Below are 16,696 nucleotides of genomic sequence, written 5' to 3' on the forward strand. Positions count from 1 at the left end.
AAGCAACTGATTCCTCATTTTAGGTCAACATCACAACCTGAGAAGTTAGAAGAGAGCTTTGAGCCTCAAAAGGTAAGCAAAGCTTCAGAGTGAACAAAGGAAGAGGGTATTTGAGAGCCACCAAAACATTAATCACTCACTGGCAGAAATCTATTGTCTTCTGCACCAGGGGATGCAAGCAGATTTTTACAGGGCCAGGTGGGTAACTTAAGTGTGCCTACAAGCTGGCTGGCTGCTGCTTCTCCTCTTCCTCCTCTTCCTCTTCTTTTTTGAGTGAGAGAGACACAGAGAGAGAATTGGTGCACCAGGGCCTCAGCCACTGAAATCGAACCTCAGACGCTTCCGCCACCTAGTGGGCATGTGCGACCTTGTGTTTGCCTCGCCTCTGTGCATCTGGCTTATGTGGAATCTGGAGAGAGATTGAACATGGGTCCTTAGGCTTTTCAGGCAAGTGCCTTAACCGCTAAGCTATCTCTCCAGTCTTTTTTTTTTTTTTTTTGCATGTGCAGTATGGGTGGTGGTGGTGGTATGTGTGTATAGTGTATGCATGTGTATATGTGTGTGGAGCCTAGGTGAGAATGTGGGGTGTCCTTCCTCTATTGATCCTTTGTATATTTCCCTGAGACAGAACCTCTCATTGAACCTGGAGGCTGCCTTTAAAAAAAATTAATTTATTCATTTATTTGACAGAGAAAGAGGGAGAGAGAGTGAGAGAATGGGTGCACCAGGGCCTCCAGCCACTGCAAACGAACTCCAGATACATGCGCCCCCTTGTGCATCTGGCTAATGTGGGTCCTGGGTAATCGAACCTGGGTCCTTTGGCTTTACAGGCAAACAATGCCTTAACCGCTAAGCCATGCCTCCAGCCCCCCCCTTTTTGTGTGAGCCCCAGTGATTCTCTGGTCTCTGCTCCCCACCCACAGGACTGGTGTTGTCAATATGTGTGGCCCTGTCCAGTTGGTTAGGTGGGTCCTGCAGAATTGCATTCAAGTATTCTCAGGATGTCTCAGTCCCTCATTTTTGTGGCAAGCACTATTATCTGCTGACCCCTCTCTTTAGCCCCTTCTTTTTCTTTTTCTTTTTTTTTGGTGGTGGTAGAAATTTAGCATAGGGGCTAAAGTGTGCAAGGCAACTCTCTACCATTTGAACTATATTCCCATTCACCCCCCCCCTTTTTTGTTATTTTTCAAGGTAGGGTCTTGCTTTAGCCCAGACTGACCTGGAATTCACTCAGTAGTTTCAGGCTGGCCTTGAACTCACGGTGATCCTCCTACCTCTGCCTCCCAAGTGCTGGTATTAAAGGCATGTGCCCCCATGCCCGGCTTCCTAACTGTTGGGATTACAGGCGCATGCCACCATGTCCAACTTTATTTCTATTTATTTATTGGAGAGGGAGAGAAAGGCAGATAGAGAATGGGTGCTCCAGGCCTTCTAGCCATTGCAGATGAACTCCAGATGCATGCTTCACCTTGTGAGTCTGGCTTACATGGGTCTCTTGTGGATCTATTTTGCAGTGGGGGTGTGTGTGTGGAGGGGGGAATCTGCGGCTCAGAGCAGTGCTGTGATATGCGGAAGAAATAATAGCTTGTATGTGGTAGAGTCAGGTAGAATTCTAACTCGGGGCTTGGGGACCTGCAGCCATGTGCTTCCCCTCATGCCTGCTTTCTATGTGTGCATAGTCATGCCATGAGTGGTAGAAATGAACAGAGCCTGGGGGAAGGGAGGGGTGGCAGTGGTGGCTCCTCGAAGGGGGTGCTGTGAGAGTCTGGCTGACGAATGGGTGGGAGTTTGCCTCTGGGGCAGCTGGGCTGGGCATTCATAGGGTACAGTGTGCGTAGACGTGAAACACCTGCTGCAGAGCAGTTGATATGCCTGGGAAATGGCCCATACATTGAAAGAAGAGAAGTAAGATGTCAGGGAGTCTGAAGGACTTTGAATGTCATGCTCAGGAGCTGGAGAGGGAGAAGCCATGGGGAATGTCTGAGCCAGGCAAATTCATGGCCAAATTTGCCTCCCAACTGACCATTACCAAGGAGGTATTGGTGTTGGGATGTGAATTGAAAGACCCTGGCTCTGAGAGGCAGAGGACTGCCTGTGTCCGCAGAGCCTGGCCCTCAGTGAATGCGGGTAAACCACGAGTGAAGGAGTGAGCACGTGATCATTCCCGGGAGGATGAGCACACTTGTTCTTTTTCCTTTTTCTTTTAAAAATATTTTAAAATTTTTTATTTAGTTGAGAGAGAGAGAGAGAGAGAGAGACAGAAAAAGAGGGAGAGAGAGAAAGAGACAGGGAGGAAGAGAATGGGCACACCAGGGCTTCCAGCCTCTGCAAATGAACTCCAGACACATGCGTTACCTTGTGTATCTTGCTTGCGTGGGTACTGGGGAATCAAACCTGGGTCTTTTGGCTTTATAGGCAAGCACCTTAGCCATTAGGCCATCTCTCCAGCCCTCTTTATCTTTTTTTTTTTGGTTTTTTGAGGTAGGGTCTCACTCTAGCCCACACTGACGTGGAATTCACTGTGTAGCCTCAGGGTGGCCTGGAACTCATGGTGATCCTCCTACCTCTGCCTTCCAAGTGCTGGGATTAAAGGCGTGCGCCACCACGCCTGGCTTTCTTTATCTTTTTTAAAAAACATTTTTATTTATTTATTTGCAAGTAGAGAGAGATACCATGAAGAGAGACAGGCAGAGAGAACAGATGTGGTAGGACCCCCAGCTGCTGCAAAAGAACTGTAAATGCATGTGCCTCTTTCTGCATGTGGCTCTATGTGGATACTGGGGAATTAAACTCCAGATGTCAGGCTTTGCAGGCAAGTGCTTTAACCACTAAGCCATCTCTCCAACCCTGTTTTTTTTCTTTCTTTTTAAATTATTTTATTTATTTGAGAGAGAGAGAGAGAAAGGTAGAAAGAAAGGTAGAGAGAGAGAATGGGCACACCAGGGCCTCCAGCCACTGCAAATGAGCTCCAGATGCATGTGCCATCTTGTGCATCTGGCTTACATGGGTATTGGGGAATCTAGCCTTGAACAGGGGTCCTTAGGCTTCACAGGCAAGTGCTTAACCACTAAGCCATCTCTCCAGCTCCTTGTTTTCTTTTTTTATTGACATTTTTCACATACTGTTCTTTTGGTGGGGCTGAGACTTCTTATAGAGTCCTAAACTGGGCATGGTGGCACATGCCTGTAATCCTAGCCCTTGGGAGGCTGAGGCAGGAGGATCTGAAGTAGCTTGGGCTACGTAGTGTGACCCTGTCTCAAAAACAACAGACAACAACAAAAAGCTAAAGAAAGAGTCCTATGTCCTTTGACCTTGCTGATCCTAAACTTGGGTCCTGGCATCTGTAAAACAGCAGGGTCGCTGGGCATGATGGCGCACGCCTTTAATCCCAGCACTTGGGAGGCAGAGGTAGGAGGATCATCATGAGTTTGAGGCCACCCTGAGACTAGATAGCAAATTCCAGGTCAGCCTGAGCTAGAGTGAGACCCTACCTAGAAAAGCAACAAACAAACAAAAAACAAAAAAACAACAAAGATTCTCTTTTCGAGCAAGGTATGTAGGGAGATGTTTGGCTTCGGGGGATTAACCCTCTCAGTTTCTGGTCCTTGCGGTCATGTTTGTCTCAGCCGCCCAGCCCAGGTGGATTCGAGGACAAGGAGACTCCTAGCCCCATGGCACCATCCGCCAGCCTGAGCCAGACAGCTGACATCCACAAGAAGATCGTGCAGTTTGCCCAGCTCCACCTGGCTGACATACAGAAAGCGTTTGAGAAGGAGAGCGACGCCAACGGAGGTACTGCCTTTCTGGAAGCTGCTCTCTGTGATTTTCTCACAGGATCTGGGGGGCGTGGAGGGCTCAGACCTGATCGGCATTTTTGCACCCAGCGTTTCGTTTAAATTTTAATCCTTGGGTAAGAAGTAGTGTAAGTATAGTAATGTGAGCATTGAAGACTATTTGGGATCTAGGACTTTTTTTTTTTTTTTAAATAGGGTCTCTGGGCTGGAGGGATGGCTTAGTGGTTAAGGCCTGCAAAGCCAAAGGATCCATGTTTGATTCTCCAGGATCCATGTAAGATGACATTTTTAAAAAATATTTTTACTCATTTATTTGTAAGCAGAGAGAGATTACATAGAGAGAGAGAGAGAGGGGGGGGGGAGAGAGAGAGGGAGAGAAAGAGAATGGGCATGCCAGGGCCTCTAGCCACTGCAAACAAACTCCAGGCACATGTGACCCCTTGTGCATCTGGCTTACCTGTGGGTACTGGGGAATCGAGCCTGGATCTTTAGGCTTCACAGGCAAGTACCATAACCACTAAGCCACCTCTCCAGCCCCAGTAGTTTCTATTTTGATGTCATCACTTTTTTTCCCTCTCCTATGATGCAAGTCTGTGTAAGTCATGTCAGCCACTGTGAGGTCAAGGCCACTTTGTGTCTGGAAGCCACTTTTGCAAAGCACTCCTCCCCTTCCTTTGGCTCTTACATCCTTTCTGCCACCTCTTCCACATGGGTCCTCGAGTCTTGGAAGGTGTGATGGAGAGGTCTCACTCTGTGCTGAACTGTCACTTCTTCTTAGCACCTTGATTAGTTTTGAGTCCCCAGTGGTCACCGCTATCTAAAAAGAGGAGCTTTTCTTTTTTAAAAAAAAAAATGTTTGTTTATTTTTTTATTTATTTATCTCAGAGCAACAGAGAGAGAGAGAGAGAGAGAGAGAGAGAGAGAGAGAGGGAAAGAGGCAGATGGATAGAGAGAGAATGGGTGTATCAGGACCTTCAGCCACTGCAAACGAACTCCAGATGCGTGCACCCCCTTGTGCATCTGGCTAACGTGGGTCCTGGGGAATCAAGCCTCGAACAGAGGTCCTTAGGCTTCACAGGCAAGAGCTTAACCTCTAAGCCATCTCCCCAGCCCAAGAGGAGCTTTTCTTTCTTTTTTTTGGGGGGGTAGTTTTATTATTTTAATTTTAATTTATTTTTTATTGACAACTTCCATAATTGTAAACAATATCCTATGGTAATTCCCTCCCTTCCCACACTTGCCTCTTTGAAACTCCACTCTCCATCATATCCCTTCCCCAATTTCAATCAGTCTCTTATTTTGATGTCACCATCTTTTCAAGAGGAGCTTTTCTAACCAATAGTAAGAATAGCATTAATATATGGGCATAAACATAAGTATTTAGAGGGCAGTTTGGTGGCCATCATATATCCATTTAACCAGTAGTAGTTTCCTCAATAGGGATTATGACCTCCTCAGCTATAAGCTTTTGACTAGGTTTTTGGTACCAGGCAAGAATTTCTTTGGTTTTCCTTGGCTTCCCCTATTACAGACTATTTTTATTATATTGCACCAGTTGGCAAACTTGGGATGGCTGGCCAGCCATGAAGCTTACCGAGTTCACTGCAGGTTAAGAGCACTGATGACTTGTCTCCCCCAGCGGACTGCACAGCTCTTTCCAACAGGGAGGAGGCTCCTAGCTCAGCCCCAGCTTGATTATCAGTGTCCTGCAGCGCAAGCACACGGGGAAGTGTCTTCAGCATTAGCGTCTTACCATTTAGTTCTGGTGGGCATCCAAGAGCCTTGGCAATAGCCTGTAATGTTTTGGGGACATTGGAAGCCTTCCTGACCAACAACTCCCTGGAAGGTTTCCCACCCTGGCACTGAAGCTTTCTTGTAACAATGTACTGGGCACAGTATGATCCACTCCCACAGAGTACTTCTGCCCGAACCCCTTCTTTCTTTTTTTTTCTTTTTTCTTCTTTCTCTCTTTTCTTTTTTCTTTTCTTCTTTCTCTTTCCTTCTTTCCTTCCTTCCTTCCTTCCTTCCTTCCTTCCTTCCTTCCTTCCTTCCTTCCTTCCTTCCTTCCCTCTCTTCCTCCTTCCCTCCCTCCCACCTTTCTTCCTTCCTTCCTTCCTTCCTTCCTTCCTTCCTTCCTTCCTTCCTTCCTTCCTTCCTTCCTCCCTCCCTCCCTCCCTCTCTCTCTCTTTCTTTCTTCCTTTCTTTCTTGTTAGCATATTGCTCTAGCCCAGGATGACCTGGAATTCACTTTGTAGTCTCAGGTGGCCTCAAACTCACAGTGATTCTCCTACCTTTGCCTCCCAAGTGCTGGGATTAAAGGTGTGTGCCAACATACCTGGCATATATTTAATTAAAAAATATTTATTATTTACATTCAAGGATAGAGAGAGAGAGAGAGGGAGAGAATAGGTGAACTCGGGTCTCCTACCACTCTAAAGGAACTCCAGATACATGCTCTACTTTCATGGGTACTGGGGAATTGAACCTGGGTTGTTAGGTTTTGGCAGGCAAGCACCTTAACCATTGAGTCACCTCTCTAGTCCTTAGAGGTACTTTTTTTTGTTTTTTTTGAGGTAGGGTCTCACTCTAGCCCAGGGTGACCTGGAATTCACTATGTAGTCTCAGGGTGGCCTCGAACTCACAACAATCCTCTTACCTCTGCCTCCCAAGTGCTGGGATTAAAGGCGTGCACCACCATGCCCACTAAAGGTACTTTTAAAAAACTATAGTTATGAAAAAAATTAGGCAGAGGCTATTAACACCTTTTTGCAAATGGAGTCCCTTATAGCCATAAAACCAAGCTCAGGGAGAAAGTATACTTTATCTTTTCTTTTTTCTTCACCATCTTTCTTTCTAGCCAAAGGGTTTTTGTTTTTGTTGTTGTTTTTTTCAAGGTAGGCTCTGGCTCTAGTCCAGGCTGACCTGGAATTCACTATGTTGTCTCAGGGTGGCCTCGAACTCACAATTCTCCTATCTCTGCCTCACAAGTGCTAGAATTAAAGGCATGTGCCACCACACTCAGCATGTTTTTAACTTTTAAAAAATGAACTCTCCCCCCAGACCACTGCTCCTAGATGAACCTGCTTTTCATTTTTAAAAAACATTTTATTTTTATTTAGTTAGTTAGTTGACAGAGAAAGAGAGGGAAAGAGAGAGAGAGAGTGAGAGAATGGGTGCACCAGGGTCTTCAGCCACTGCAAACGAACTCCAGACACGTGCGTCCCCTTGTGCATCTGGCTAACGTGGGTCCTGGGGAATTGAACCTGGGTCCTTTGGCTTTGCAGGCAAATGCCTCAATCACTAAGTCATCCCTCTAGCCCGCTTTTCATTTTTTTTTAAAAGGTAAAACTCTAGGCATTTCTGTTTTTTAAATTATTTATTTGAGAGAGAAAGAGAGAGAAAGAGAGAGAAAGATAGAGAATAGATGCACCAGTGTCTCTAGCCACTGCAAAGGAACTACAGATGTATGTGTTACCTTGTGCATATGACTTATGTGGGTACTGGGGGATCAAACCTGGGTCCTTAGGCTTTGCAAGCAAGCACCTTAGCTCCTAAGACATCTCTTCAACCCTAGATAAACTTATGTTTTTTTTTTTTAAACTTATGTTTTTTTTATTGATGACTTCCATAATTATACACAATAAACCATGGGTAATTCTCTCCCCTCCAAGATGAACTTTTTTTTTTTTTTTTTTTTTTTAACAACAGAAAGATGAACTTTGCAGACTAAAGTATAGCTCAGTGGTACAGTGTCTGCCAGCATATTTGACGTCCTGGTTTCAATCATCAGGAGTAGGAGGAGGAAAAAAGCACTTCCCCTTTCTCTGCATGATTGAATTTCTTAGTTATTATTCAGTCCATTTGTTCTGCTGTTTCTTTTGTTCTTTTACGAGTTGCTGCTATTGCAATGTGTTGTTTAGTTTACTTGTTCCGAAGGGGAGCTAGTCTTTTGAGAACCTCTGTTCCTCCTGTTGTGCCAACGCACCGGCAGGTGTTCATGAAGGCTTGTGGGGTGACTAATATGAATAAGATGCGAAGGATAACTGGGGAGCTAGGAAGGGCCTCAGTCAAATCTGCCCTTACACCCATGAGGAGCTTCATTTGATCCCGAAAGCCCAAGTGAAAATGTTAGGTGTGGTGGCATGCACTTGGAATGTCAGTCCTAGGGAGGTGGAGTGAGAGGCAGACCCCTGGGGTTCACTGTCCAGCTGGTCTAGCCTGATTGGTGAGCTCCAGGCCAAGGAAAGACCCTGTTTTAAAAAAGATCAATGGGGCTGGAGAGATGGCTTAGCGGTTAAGTTGCTTGCCTGTGAAACCTAAGAAGTCACGTTCACATCTCCAGGTCCCACATAGCCAGACGCACAGTGGTATAAGCGCACAATGTCGTATATAAGCGCAAGACGTAGCACGCGTCTGGAGTTCGTTCATAGTGGCTGAAAGGTCTTGGCGTGCCTGTTCTCTTTCTCTCTCAGAAATAATTAAAAAAAAAAAAAAAAGATGAATGGAGCCAGGCATGGTGGCACATGTCTTTAATCCCAGCACTTGGAAGGCAGAGGTAGGCAGATCGTCATCAGCTCGTGGCCACCCTGAGACTGCATAGAGAATTTCAGGCCAGTCTGGGCTAGAGTGGAACCCTACCAGGTAAAACCAAAATAAATAAATACATAAGAAAAATGATGAATGACATTCCTGAGGGACACTGCCTTAGGTTGTTCTCTGGCCTATTTGCACACTTACACACACACACATACATTAAAACTAAGTTACTGGGGGCTGGCGACCAGCTGCTCAAGCACTTGCCGTTCGAGAGTGAGGACTGGAGTTTGGATCTTCGTCACCCACGTAAATGCCAGATGGGCGTCGTGGCCCCCCCGCAACCCAGCGAGTGGGAGACGGAGGCAGGCAGGTCCCCAGGACAAGACTAGCTGAATCAGCGAGCTCTGGGCTCAAGTGAGACACTCTGCCTCGGTAAAGTAAAGCGGAGAGTGACATGTGCACACACATATAGCCCCCCACACATGTGTGCTCACATGTGTACACACATGTACACACAGCACCCACATGCAAAGCAAAAACAAAAATGGAAGCAGGATGACCAAGTGATGGTGGAAGCTTCAGGGGTCAGTGAGCCTCTTCTAGGGTGCCTTCTAGGGTGGAAACAGGAAGGAAGGGTAGACAGGATCAAGGTCATGATGAACGTCAGGGCCTGTGAAGAGGCAGCCTGCTAAGGCACCACTCCTGTGGCTGGAGTTCTCCCTCTTGTCTCCTTCACAGAGGTCCAGCTGACATTCAAGGGAGGTAGCAGAGAGTATTCTTTTTATTTTTATTTACTTTTAATTTTTTGGAAAGAAAGAGAGAGAGAGAGAGAGAGAGAGAGAGAGAGAGAATTGTCATGCCAGGGCCTCAGCCACTGCACTCAAACTCCAGATGCTTGTGCCACCTAGTGGACATGTGCGACCTTGCGCTTGCCTCACCTTTGTGCATCTGGCTTACATGGGATCTGGAGAGTAGAACATGGGTCCTTGGGCTTTTCAGGCAAGCACCACTAAGCCATCTCTCTGGCTCCAGAGAGGATTCTTGAACTTAAGGCCCCCAGTAGACGTGGTCCTCCCCCCTGTGACCCTCAGCAGCCAGATGCCCATGGAACATGGCCTAGGGAGGACCAAGTGACATGTGACTGAGTGAATGGTGTCTTCTCTCGTTGAAGCCATGAACAAGGAAACTTTCTGCAGGACCATCCGGAAGTTGCTTAACAACGTGTCAGATGAGATGCTGGACATGCTGTTCTTGAAGGTGGACTCGGATTGCCATGGCTTTGTCACCTGGGTAAGGAGGATGGCCTGCTGCCGTGGGGAGCTGGAGGAGGCTGCAGGGTCCAGCCTTGACCTATCACGGAACAAGTGGAGGCTTGAAGGCAGGGAGGCACCCATGGTGTCAGGACGCCATCATGGACTCTGGCACCCACTAGAGCGCTTGACAGGTAGAAGGGTGCTCAGTGTCTCTGAGACTTCTCCCTGAGACTTCTGTGAGCTGCGTCCGGTGCAGCTTGTTTCCCTCTCGGGCTAGCAGAGGGTGTGACAGGTGTCAGGGGTACCACATCAGACACCCCCCATTGCCTTGCAGCTCTCTTGTGCTCCAGGTCCCATTAGCTTAGGGATTCTACACCAGTGCCACAATCCTGTCATGTCAATCACCCCACTCAGGAACCATGTCTGTCAAATCCAGTACCATCAGGATTTCATAGCATAGTAATAGTGCCGATTCTTTCTTTAATTCTAAATGTTCTGTAGTGAGTACACATGGCATTTAAGCTTATAGAAAAGCACATCAGAAGCAGGATGTGGTGGCGCACGCCTTTAGCCCAGCACTTGGGAGGCAGAGGTAGGAGGATGGCTGTGAGTACGAGGCCAGCCTGAGACTTCACAGTGAATTCCAGGTCAGCCTGGGCTACAGTGAGACCCTTCCTCAAAAAAAAAAACAACAAACAAAAAGGCAACAACAGGTTGGGCGTGGTGGTGCACGCCTTTAATCCCAGCATTCGGGAGGCAGAGGTAGGGAGATCACCATGGGTTCGAGGCTACCCTGAGACCACATTGTGAATTCCAGGTCAGCCCGAGCTAGAGTGAAGCTGTACCTCAAAAAACAAAACAAAAAGAAAAAAAAAAAAAGAAGAAGGAAAAGAGAAAAAAAGCAAAGCACAGCCTAGTCTGGCATGCTGATTCTATTAAAGATGACAATGAGGCACTGTGCCTCACGCTTTACATGTTCCTCTACTTACACTCACAGGAACTCGATGGAATAAGAGTTGGGAAAGTGAGGCATGGAGCTGTGAGAAACCTTGCTCAGGGTTGTGGAGCTGGTGGCCGTTTGAGCCAGTGTTCAAGCTCAGGGAGTTTGTCTCAGTGGTCTGCGGGTTAACTGCCATTGCAGATCTCTTTGTGCTTTGGGCATATGTTCCAGGCTTTGTTGTTTTACGTTTATTTCTCTTGTAGGAGAGATAGTTTAGCAGTTAAGGCACTTGCCTGCAAAGCCAAAGATCCCAGGTTCGAGTTCTCAGTATCCATGTAAAGCTGTACGCACAAGGTGGCACATACATTTATTTTTCTTAACATTTATAATAAACATGTTTCCAAATTCTCTATGCATCCAGACAATGATCCTCCTCTTTATACATATTTTTTAAATTTTTACTTGTTTATTTTTACTTAATTATTTTTTCAAGATAGGGTTTCACTCTAGCTCAGGCTGACCTGGAATTTATTATGTAATCTCTGGGTGACTTTGAACTCAGGGCGATGCTGAGTTAGGCAAGTACTCTACCACTGAGCTACATTTCTTCACCTTCTCCTTCTCTCCCTCCCTCTATCTTCCTTCCTTTCATTCCTCTCTTCCTTTTTTCCTTCCTTCCTGATGGAGTCTTGCTTCCTTCTTGAAATGGAATCTTGCTTTGTTGCCCAAGTTAATATCAGATGCTTGGGCTCAGCTTCCTGAGTAGCTGGGTGTGCCTGCATCCTATTTTTGATTTTAAAAATTTATTTGTATTTATTTTGGTTTTTTAAGGTAGGGTCTCACTGTAGCCCAGGCTGACCTGGAATTCTCTATGTAATCTCAGGGTGGCCTTGAACTCACAGGGATCCACCTACCTCTGCCTCCAGAGTGCTGGGATTAAAGGTGTGTGCCACCACGCCCAGCTTATTTATTTATTTTTTTGAGAAAGAGACACAAAAAGAGGTAGGGAGAGAATAGGCACACCAGCGCCTGTAGCCACTGCAAACGAACTCCAGATGCATATGGCCATCACGTGAATCTGGCTTAGGTGGGTACTAGGGAAATGAACCTGGGTCCTTAGGCTTCACAGGCACGCGCCTTAACCGCTAAGCCATCTCTCCAGCCCTTAATTGAGGTTTTTGAGCCCAGGTGGGCCTGGAATGCACTCTTTAGTTTCAGGCTGGCCTCAAACTCAAACTCAAACCTCCCAAGTGTTGGGATTAAAGGTGTGGGCCATCATGCCTGGCTTGGATCCCATTTTTTCTTACAGCATTATATGGTGACTTGCTTGGGCCTTGGCTATAGGTTAAGTGAGCCTAGAATGCAGATATTTGTAGGAAAGATCCTCCCTGTTGTTAGCAAACTGTTAATGTACATGAACTTGGGCAAATCAGATGTACTTATGTGGGCCTCAGAGATGAATAAGAGCTTTGAATGGCATGTGTAGCAGTTACTTTCTCACTGCTGGGACAAGATACCGGACCCGAAGCAGCTTATGGAAAGACAGAGTTTTCTTCAGCTTACACTTTTTTTTTTTCCCAAGGTAGGGTGTTGCTCTAGCCCAGGCTGACCAGGAATTCACTATGTAGTCTCAGGGTGGCCTTGAACTCACAATGATCCTCCTACCTCTGCCACCTAAGTGCTGGGATTAAAGGCGTGCACCACCACGCCTGGCTTTCAGCTTACACTTTTGAGGAAGGGTTTCATCATGGTGGGGAAAACATGGCAGGATGGCAGGAGCAGACAGCCAGGTAGGTGTCACATCTCCACAAGGAGGAAGCAGACAGTGCCCTAGATGAGTGAAGCAAGCAGGGCCAGACTATAATGCCCCAAAGCCCTCCCCCAGTAACATACTTCCTCCAGCAAGGCTCACTTCCCAGAGGCTCCACCAGCTAGGGATTAAGTATGAGGTTTCATCACAGACACCCGAGGCTATGGGGAACATTTTGCATTTAAACCTCCTCAACACACCAAGTGTGGATAAGAGCCAGGTGTGCTTAGCATGAGGGATGAGGTTCAGAAGGGAGGTGCTGCTCACAGTACTTAGTGATAGGCTCTTCCCATATTTGAGATTCAAGCATAAGCAAGTCCTAAGTGTCCAGGGGAATGGCCCCAAAGCAGTTTGGAGGGGGCTGTGGAGAGATGGGGAGGGAGGAGGACACTGGAAACCAGACCTGGGTTCTTAAGAGCAAACACTGCGATTGCCGATTGCCGCTAACCCACTCTCTCCCTTGCCTTGTCTTTCTGAGGTAGCCAAAGTATGTGGATTACATGTTGCGTGAATTCCGGGGGAAGGAGGAGTTGAGGAAGAGCCAGTACCGCCTGCGCTTCCACCTCCCCATGGTGATCATCCCCCTGTAAGAGCCTCTTCCCTGGATGTGGGGGTGTGGTGGACGAGTGATTGATTGCACCAGCCCTGGAGGGAGCCCCCTGCTGAGGTAGTCCACAAAGCCATTCTGCTGGCCCAACCAGGGGCCTGGCTCCAGGCCTGATGCTGCATATCTTCTAGGTCTTTCTTCTTCTCAGTCTATAGGGATTCATGACGAAGATGCAGGTAGGTGGCTTGTCCCCTTTTTATAGTCTCAGAGAGGCAGGCCAGATGACTTGCCCATGCCAATACACAGAAAGCGATTGGGTTGCTCTGTTGGGCCCTCCCTGTCTCCCCCATATACTGTGTTGTTTATCTGCCTTTACCTCATAGCCAGTGCTGTGTGGGCCCAGCAGTTTCATTCCCAGAAGCACAGACACACACACACACGTGTGCAGACAGGACTTTCTTGCGAGGTGACGGGCAGGGGGGAAGCTGCTTTTGGAACCCCGGCTGAGCTGTGGAGGCCTCTGTATTGCTGACCCTCAGGAATGGGCCTCTGGAGCTCTGTGGCTCAGTTTTTTTAAAAAATATTATTTTGTTTATTTGAGGGGGTCCAAGAAAGGGAGAAACAGAGAGACAGAATGGTGCAAACAAACTCCAGACATATGTGCCACTTTGTGTATATGGCTTGTATCGGGAAATCGAACTTGGATCGCTTGGTTTTGCAGGCAAGCACCTTAACTGCTAAGCCATCTCTCCAGCCCTGTGGCTCAGTCTTGACTCTGGGTGACCTGCTGTCACTCCTCCTATGGCCCTAGAACAGGGAAAAGTAGCCTTTTCTTTCTTCCTGCCTCAGGTTTCTTGGCTGGGGCTCCTGTAACTGAAGACAGACCCACAAGATTAGAAGACGCAGATATATTTAACCTAAGTTTTACATCCAGTGGATTTCTTCCCAAAGACATGAAGACCCTAGGAAGCAGCTAATCTGGGGTATTTTCTTGCTAGGTTTGAGAAGAGCAGAGAGCCCTAGGGAAATTAGACCAAAGAGAGCAGGAGCCAGTTGTAATAAAGGAGAGAAGCCGAGGCAGTCTGTCTGTTACCATTGTTTTCTGCCTCAGAAGTCTGTTAGGGTGTTCCTTCCCAGGAGGCAGAGGGCACCTCCCACCTGGGATCTTATGACCTGGTTCAGGGGAATGTCAAAATTCCCTCTTGAATATACTCCCTCTCTCTTAAAAAATATTAGCCGGGCGTGATGGCTCACGCCTTTAACCCCAGCCCTCGGGAAGCAGAGGTAGGAGGATCACCGTGAATTGGAGGCCACCCTGAGACTACAGAGTGAATTCCAGGTCAGCCTGAGGTGGAGTGAGACCCTACCTCGGAAAACAAAACAAAACAATATATATATATATATATGTATATTTACTTATTAGAGACAGCAGGAGGGAGGGAGAGAGAGAGAGAGAATGGGCATGCCGGGGCCTCTAGCCACTGCAAACAAACTCCAGATGTGCCACTATGTGCATCTGGTTTACATGGGGCCTGGATAATCCAACCTGGGTCATTAGGCTTTGCAGGCAAGTGCCTTAACTGCTAAGCCATCTCTTTAGCCCTTATTTTTTTTTTTTTTACTTATTTATTTGTAAGGAGAGAGTGGGATGGGGAGGGGGAGAGAGAGAATGGGCACACCAGGACACACTGTTTCTCAAATGCCTTCAGCTTAAAATATTCACTATACCAAGGTGCCAGATTTTGGAGTAGCCTGGCTTACTGGTACATTTGTCCTTCCAACCCCCTAAGAACAGGAAACTGTCTGGTGGCTGTTTTGCCAGCCTAGGGCAGGCTGCCTGTGGGCCCCTTGTTCCCTTTCTGGAACACATCTTGGGTTGGAGCCTCAGTGGGCTTTGGGCAAGTGTCTAGGGCCAGGGTGCCTGCTGCTGTGGCGCCTGGTGTGAGGACCCACATGTGTGGCCTGGGCAGAGGGGTTGTGGGCAGAGTTCGTTCTCAGAGAACCACACCTAGCACAAATCATATAAGAGCAAGATCTAGAAGTCGGCTCTGCCTCGGGCAGCCTGGAGTTTTAGTGGAGAGAAGGTAGTTTAATGAAAATCATGAAAGGGCAGCCTATAAAAAAAAAAAAAAATTGGCTGGGAGTTAATTGAGGAGTAGCCAATAACTATAAATAATAAAACATTTTATAATTGTAATTTTGACATGAGCACTTTGCTCGATGTAATTCTACCTTCATTGGTCTTATTATTATTATTCTTTTTTAAAAAAATTATTTATTTTGGGCTGGAGAGATGGCTTAGCAGTTAAGCGCTTGCCTGTGAAGCCTAAGGATCCCGGTTTGAGGCTCGATTCCCCAGGACCCACATTAGCCAGATGCACAAGGGGGTGCATATGTCTGGAGGTCGTTTGCAGTGGCTGAAGGCCCTGGTGCACCCATTCTCTCTATCTATCTGCCTCTTTCTCTCTTTGTCTGTTGCTCTCAAATAAATAATAAATAAAAATAAACAAAAAATTATTTATTTATTTGAGAGAGTGAGAGAGAACGAGGGAGAGAGAGAGGGAGAGAGAATGGGCATGCCAGGGCCTCCAGCCACTGCAAACGAACTCCAGACTCATGTGTCACCATGTGCATCTGGCTTATGTGGGTCCATGGAATCAAACTGGGATCCCTTGGCTTTGCAGGCAAACACCTTAACTGCTAAGCCATCTCTCCAGCCCTCTTTCTGCTTCTTTGAGACATTCAGATTTCAAGAGTTTTCAAAATTCTGGGACAAAAAATGTCATGAAGCATCGTCTTTGTGTTCTCCTATTTATTTGTACAACTTGCAAACCAAGAGCATACTTCCAATCAAATGGAGAACATAGCCAAGCAACATTCAGTTAATTTCACCATAGGATAACTTTTTGGTGCATGTATGTTTGATGTGTATACATGTATCCATGTGTGTTTATTATGTGTATGAGTGTGTGCTTATGTGTGTGTGTGTGTGTGTGTGTGTGTGTGTGTGTGTAGGCCAGAGGTCAACACTGGATGTCTTTCTCAATTTCTCTGCTTTTTGTTGTACTTTTGAGGTAGGGTCTTGCTCTAGGCCAGGCTGACTTGGAATTCACTATGTAGTGTCAGAGAGTGGCCTTGACCTCACAGTAATCCTCCTACCTCTGCCTCCCAAGTGCTGGGATTAAAGGTGTATGCCACCATGCCCGGCTGCTTTTTTTTTTTTTTTTCTTCATTTCTATTTATTTATTTTGAGGTAGAGTCTCACTCTAGTGCAGGCTGACCTGGAATTCACTATGTAGTCGCAGGGTGGCCTCGAACTTGAACTCCTACTTCTGCCTCCCGAGTGCTGGGATTAAAGGCACGTACCATCACACCCAGCCACTTCATTCTGTTGAGACATGGTCTGTCATGGCATCCAGGACTCACCTATGTGGTTAGCCTAGCCAGCAAGCGAGTCTCAGGGCTCCTCCTGTCCCCACCTCCCCAGCACGAACGAAGATTACAGACGTGCATCACCGCACCTGGCTTTTACGTGGGCGCTGGGGAGATGAGCTCAGGCCCTCAGGCTTGTATGGCAAGCCCTTGTAAACGTCGCCTCACCACGCTGCCTGGGCTCAGCGCACCAAACGCGTCACCCCTTTGACTAGCTCCACCGCTCTGAGAGAGGCCGGCGCCGTCATCACACACGTGGAGGAACGTCCTGTCTTGCTGGCATGGCGTTCTTTGGGCCACGTTCCCTGCCACGGCCCTCACCTTTGGATCTTTTCCTTACAGTCTTCGGTCCTGACAGGAGTGGGGACGACAGGGGCAAGCGAG

The 16,696-nt window shown here is 47.2% G+C and overlaps 1 protein-coding gene across 1 annotated transcript in view; it reads left to right on the plus strand.

Moving 5' to 3' along the window:
- The first annotated feature begins 1,910 nt into the window (after positions 1–1,910).
- The window catches only part of Efcab8 (EF-hand calcium binding domain 8), an 85,745-nt gene continuing 70,959 nt past the window's right edge, over positions 1,911–16,696 (plus strand). Inside the window, 4 exon segments of the mRNA XM_045157053.1 lie at positions 1,911–2,036; positions 3,627–3,792; positions 9,502–9,620; positions 12,816–12,919. Of these exon segments, the coding sequence (XP_045012988.1) occupies positions 1,911–2,036; positions 3,627–3,792; positions 9,502–9,620; positions 12,816–12,919 (515 nt within the window).

The sequence above is a fragment of the Jaculus jaculus genome, chromosome 8 (assembly GCF_020740685.1).
Source record: "Jaculus jaculus isolate mJacJac1 chromosome 8, mJacJac1.mat.Y.cur, whole genome shotgun sequence".
Taxonomy (NCBI): domain Eukaryota; kingdom Metazoa; phylum Chordata; class Mammalia; order Rodentia; family Dipodidae; genus Jaculus; species Jaculus jaculus.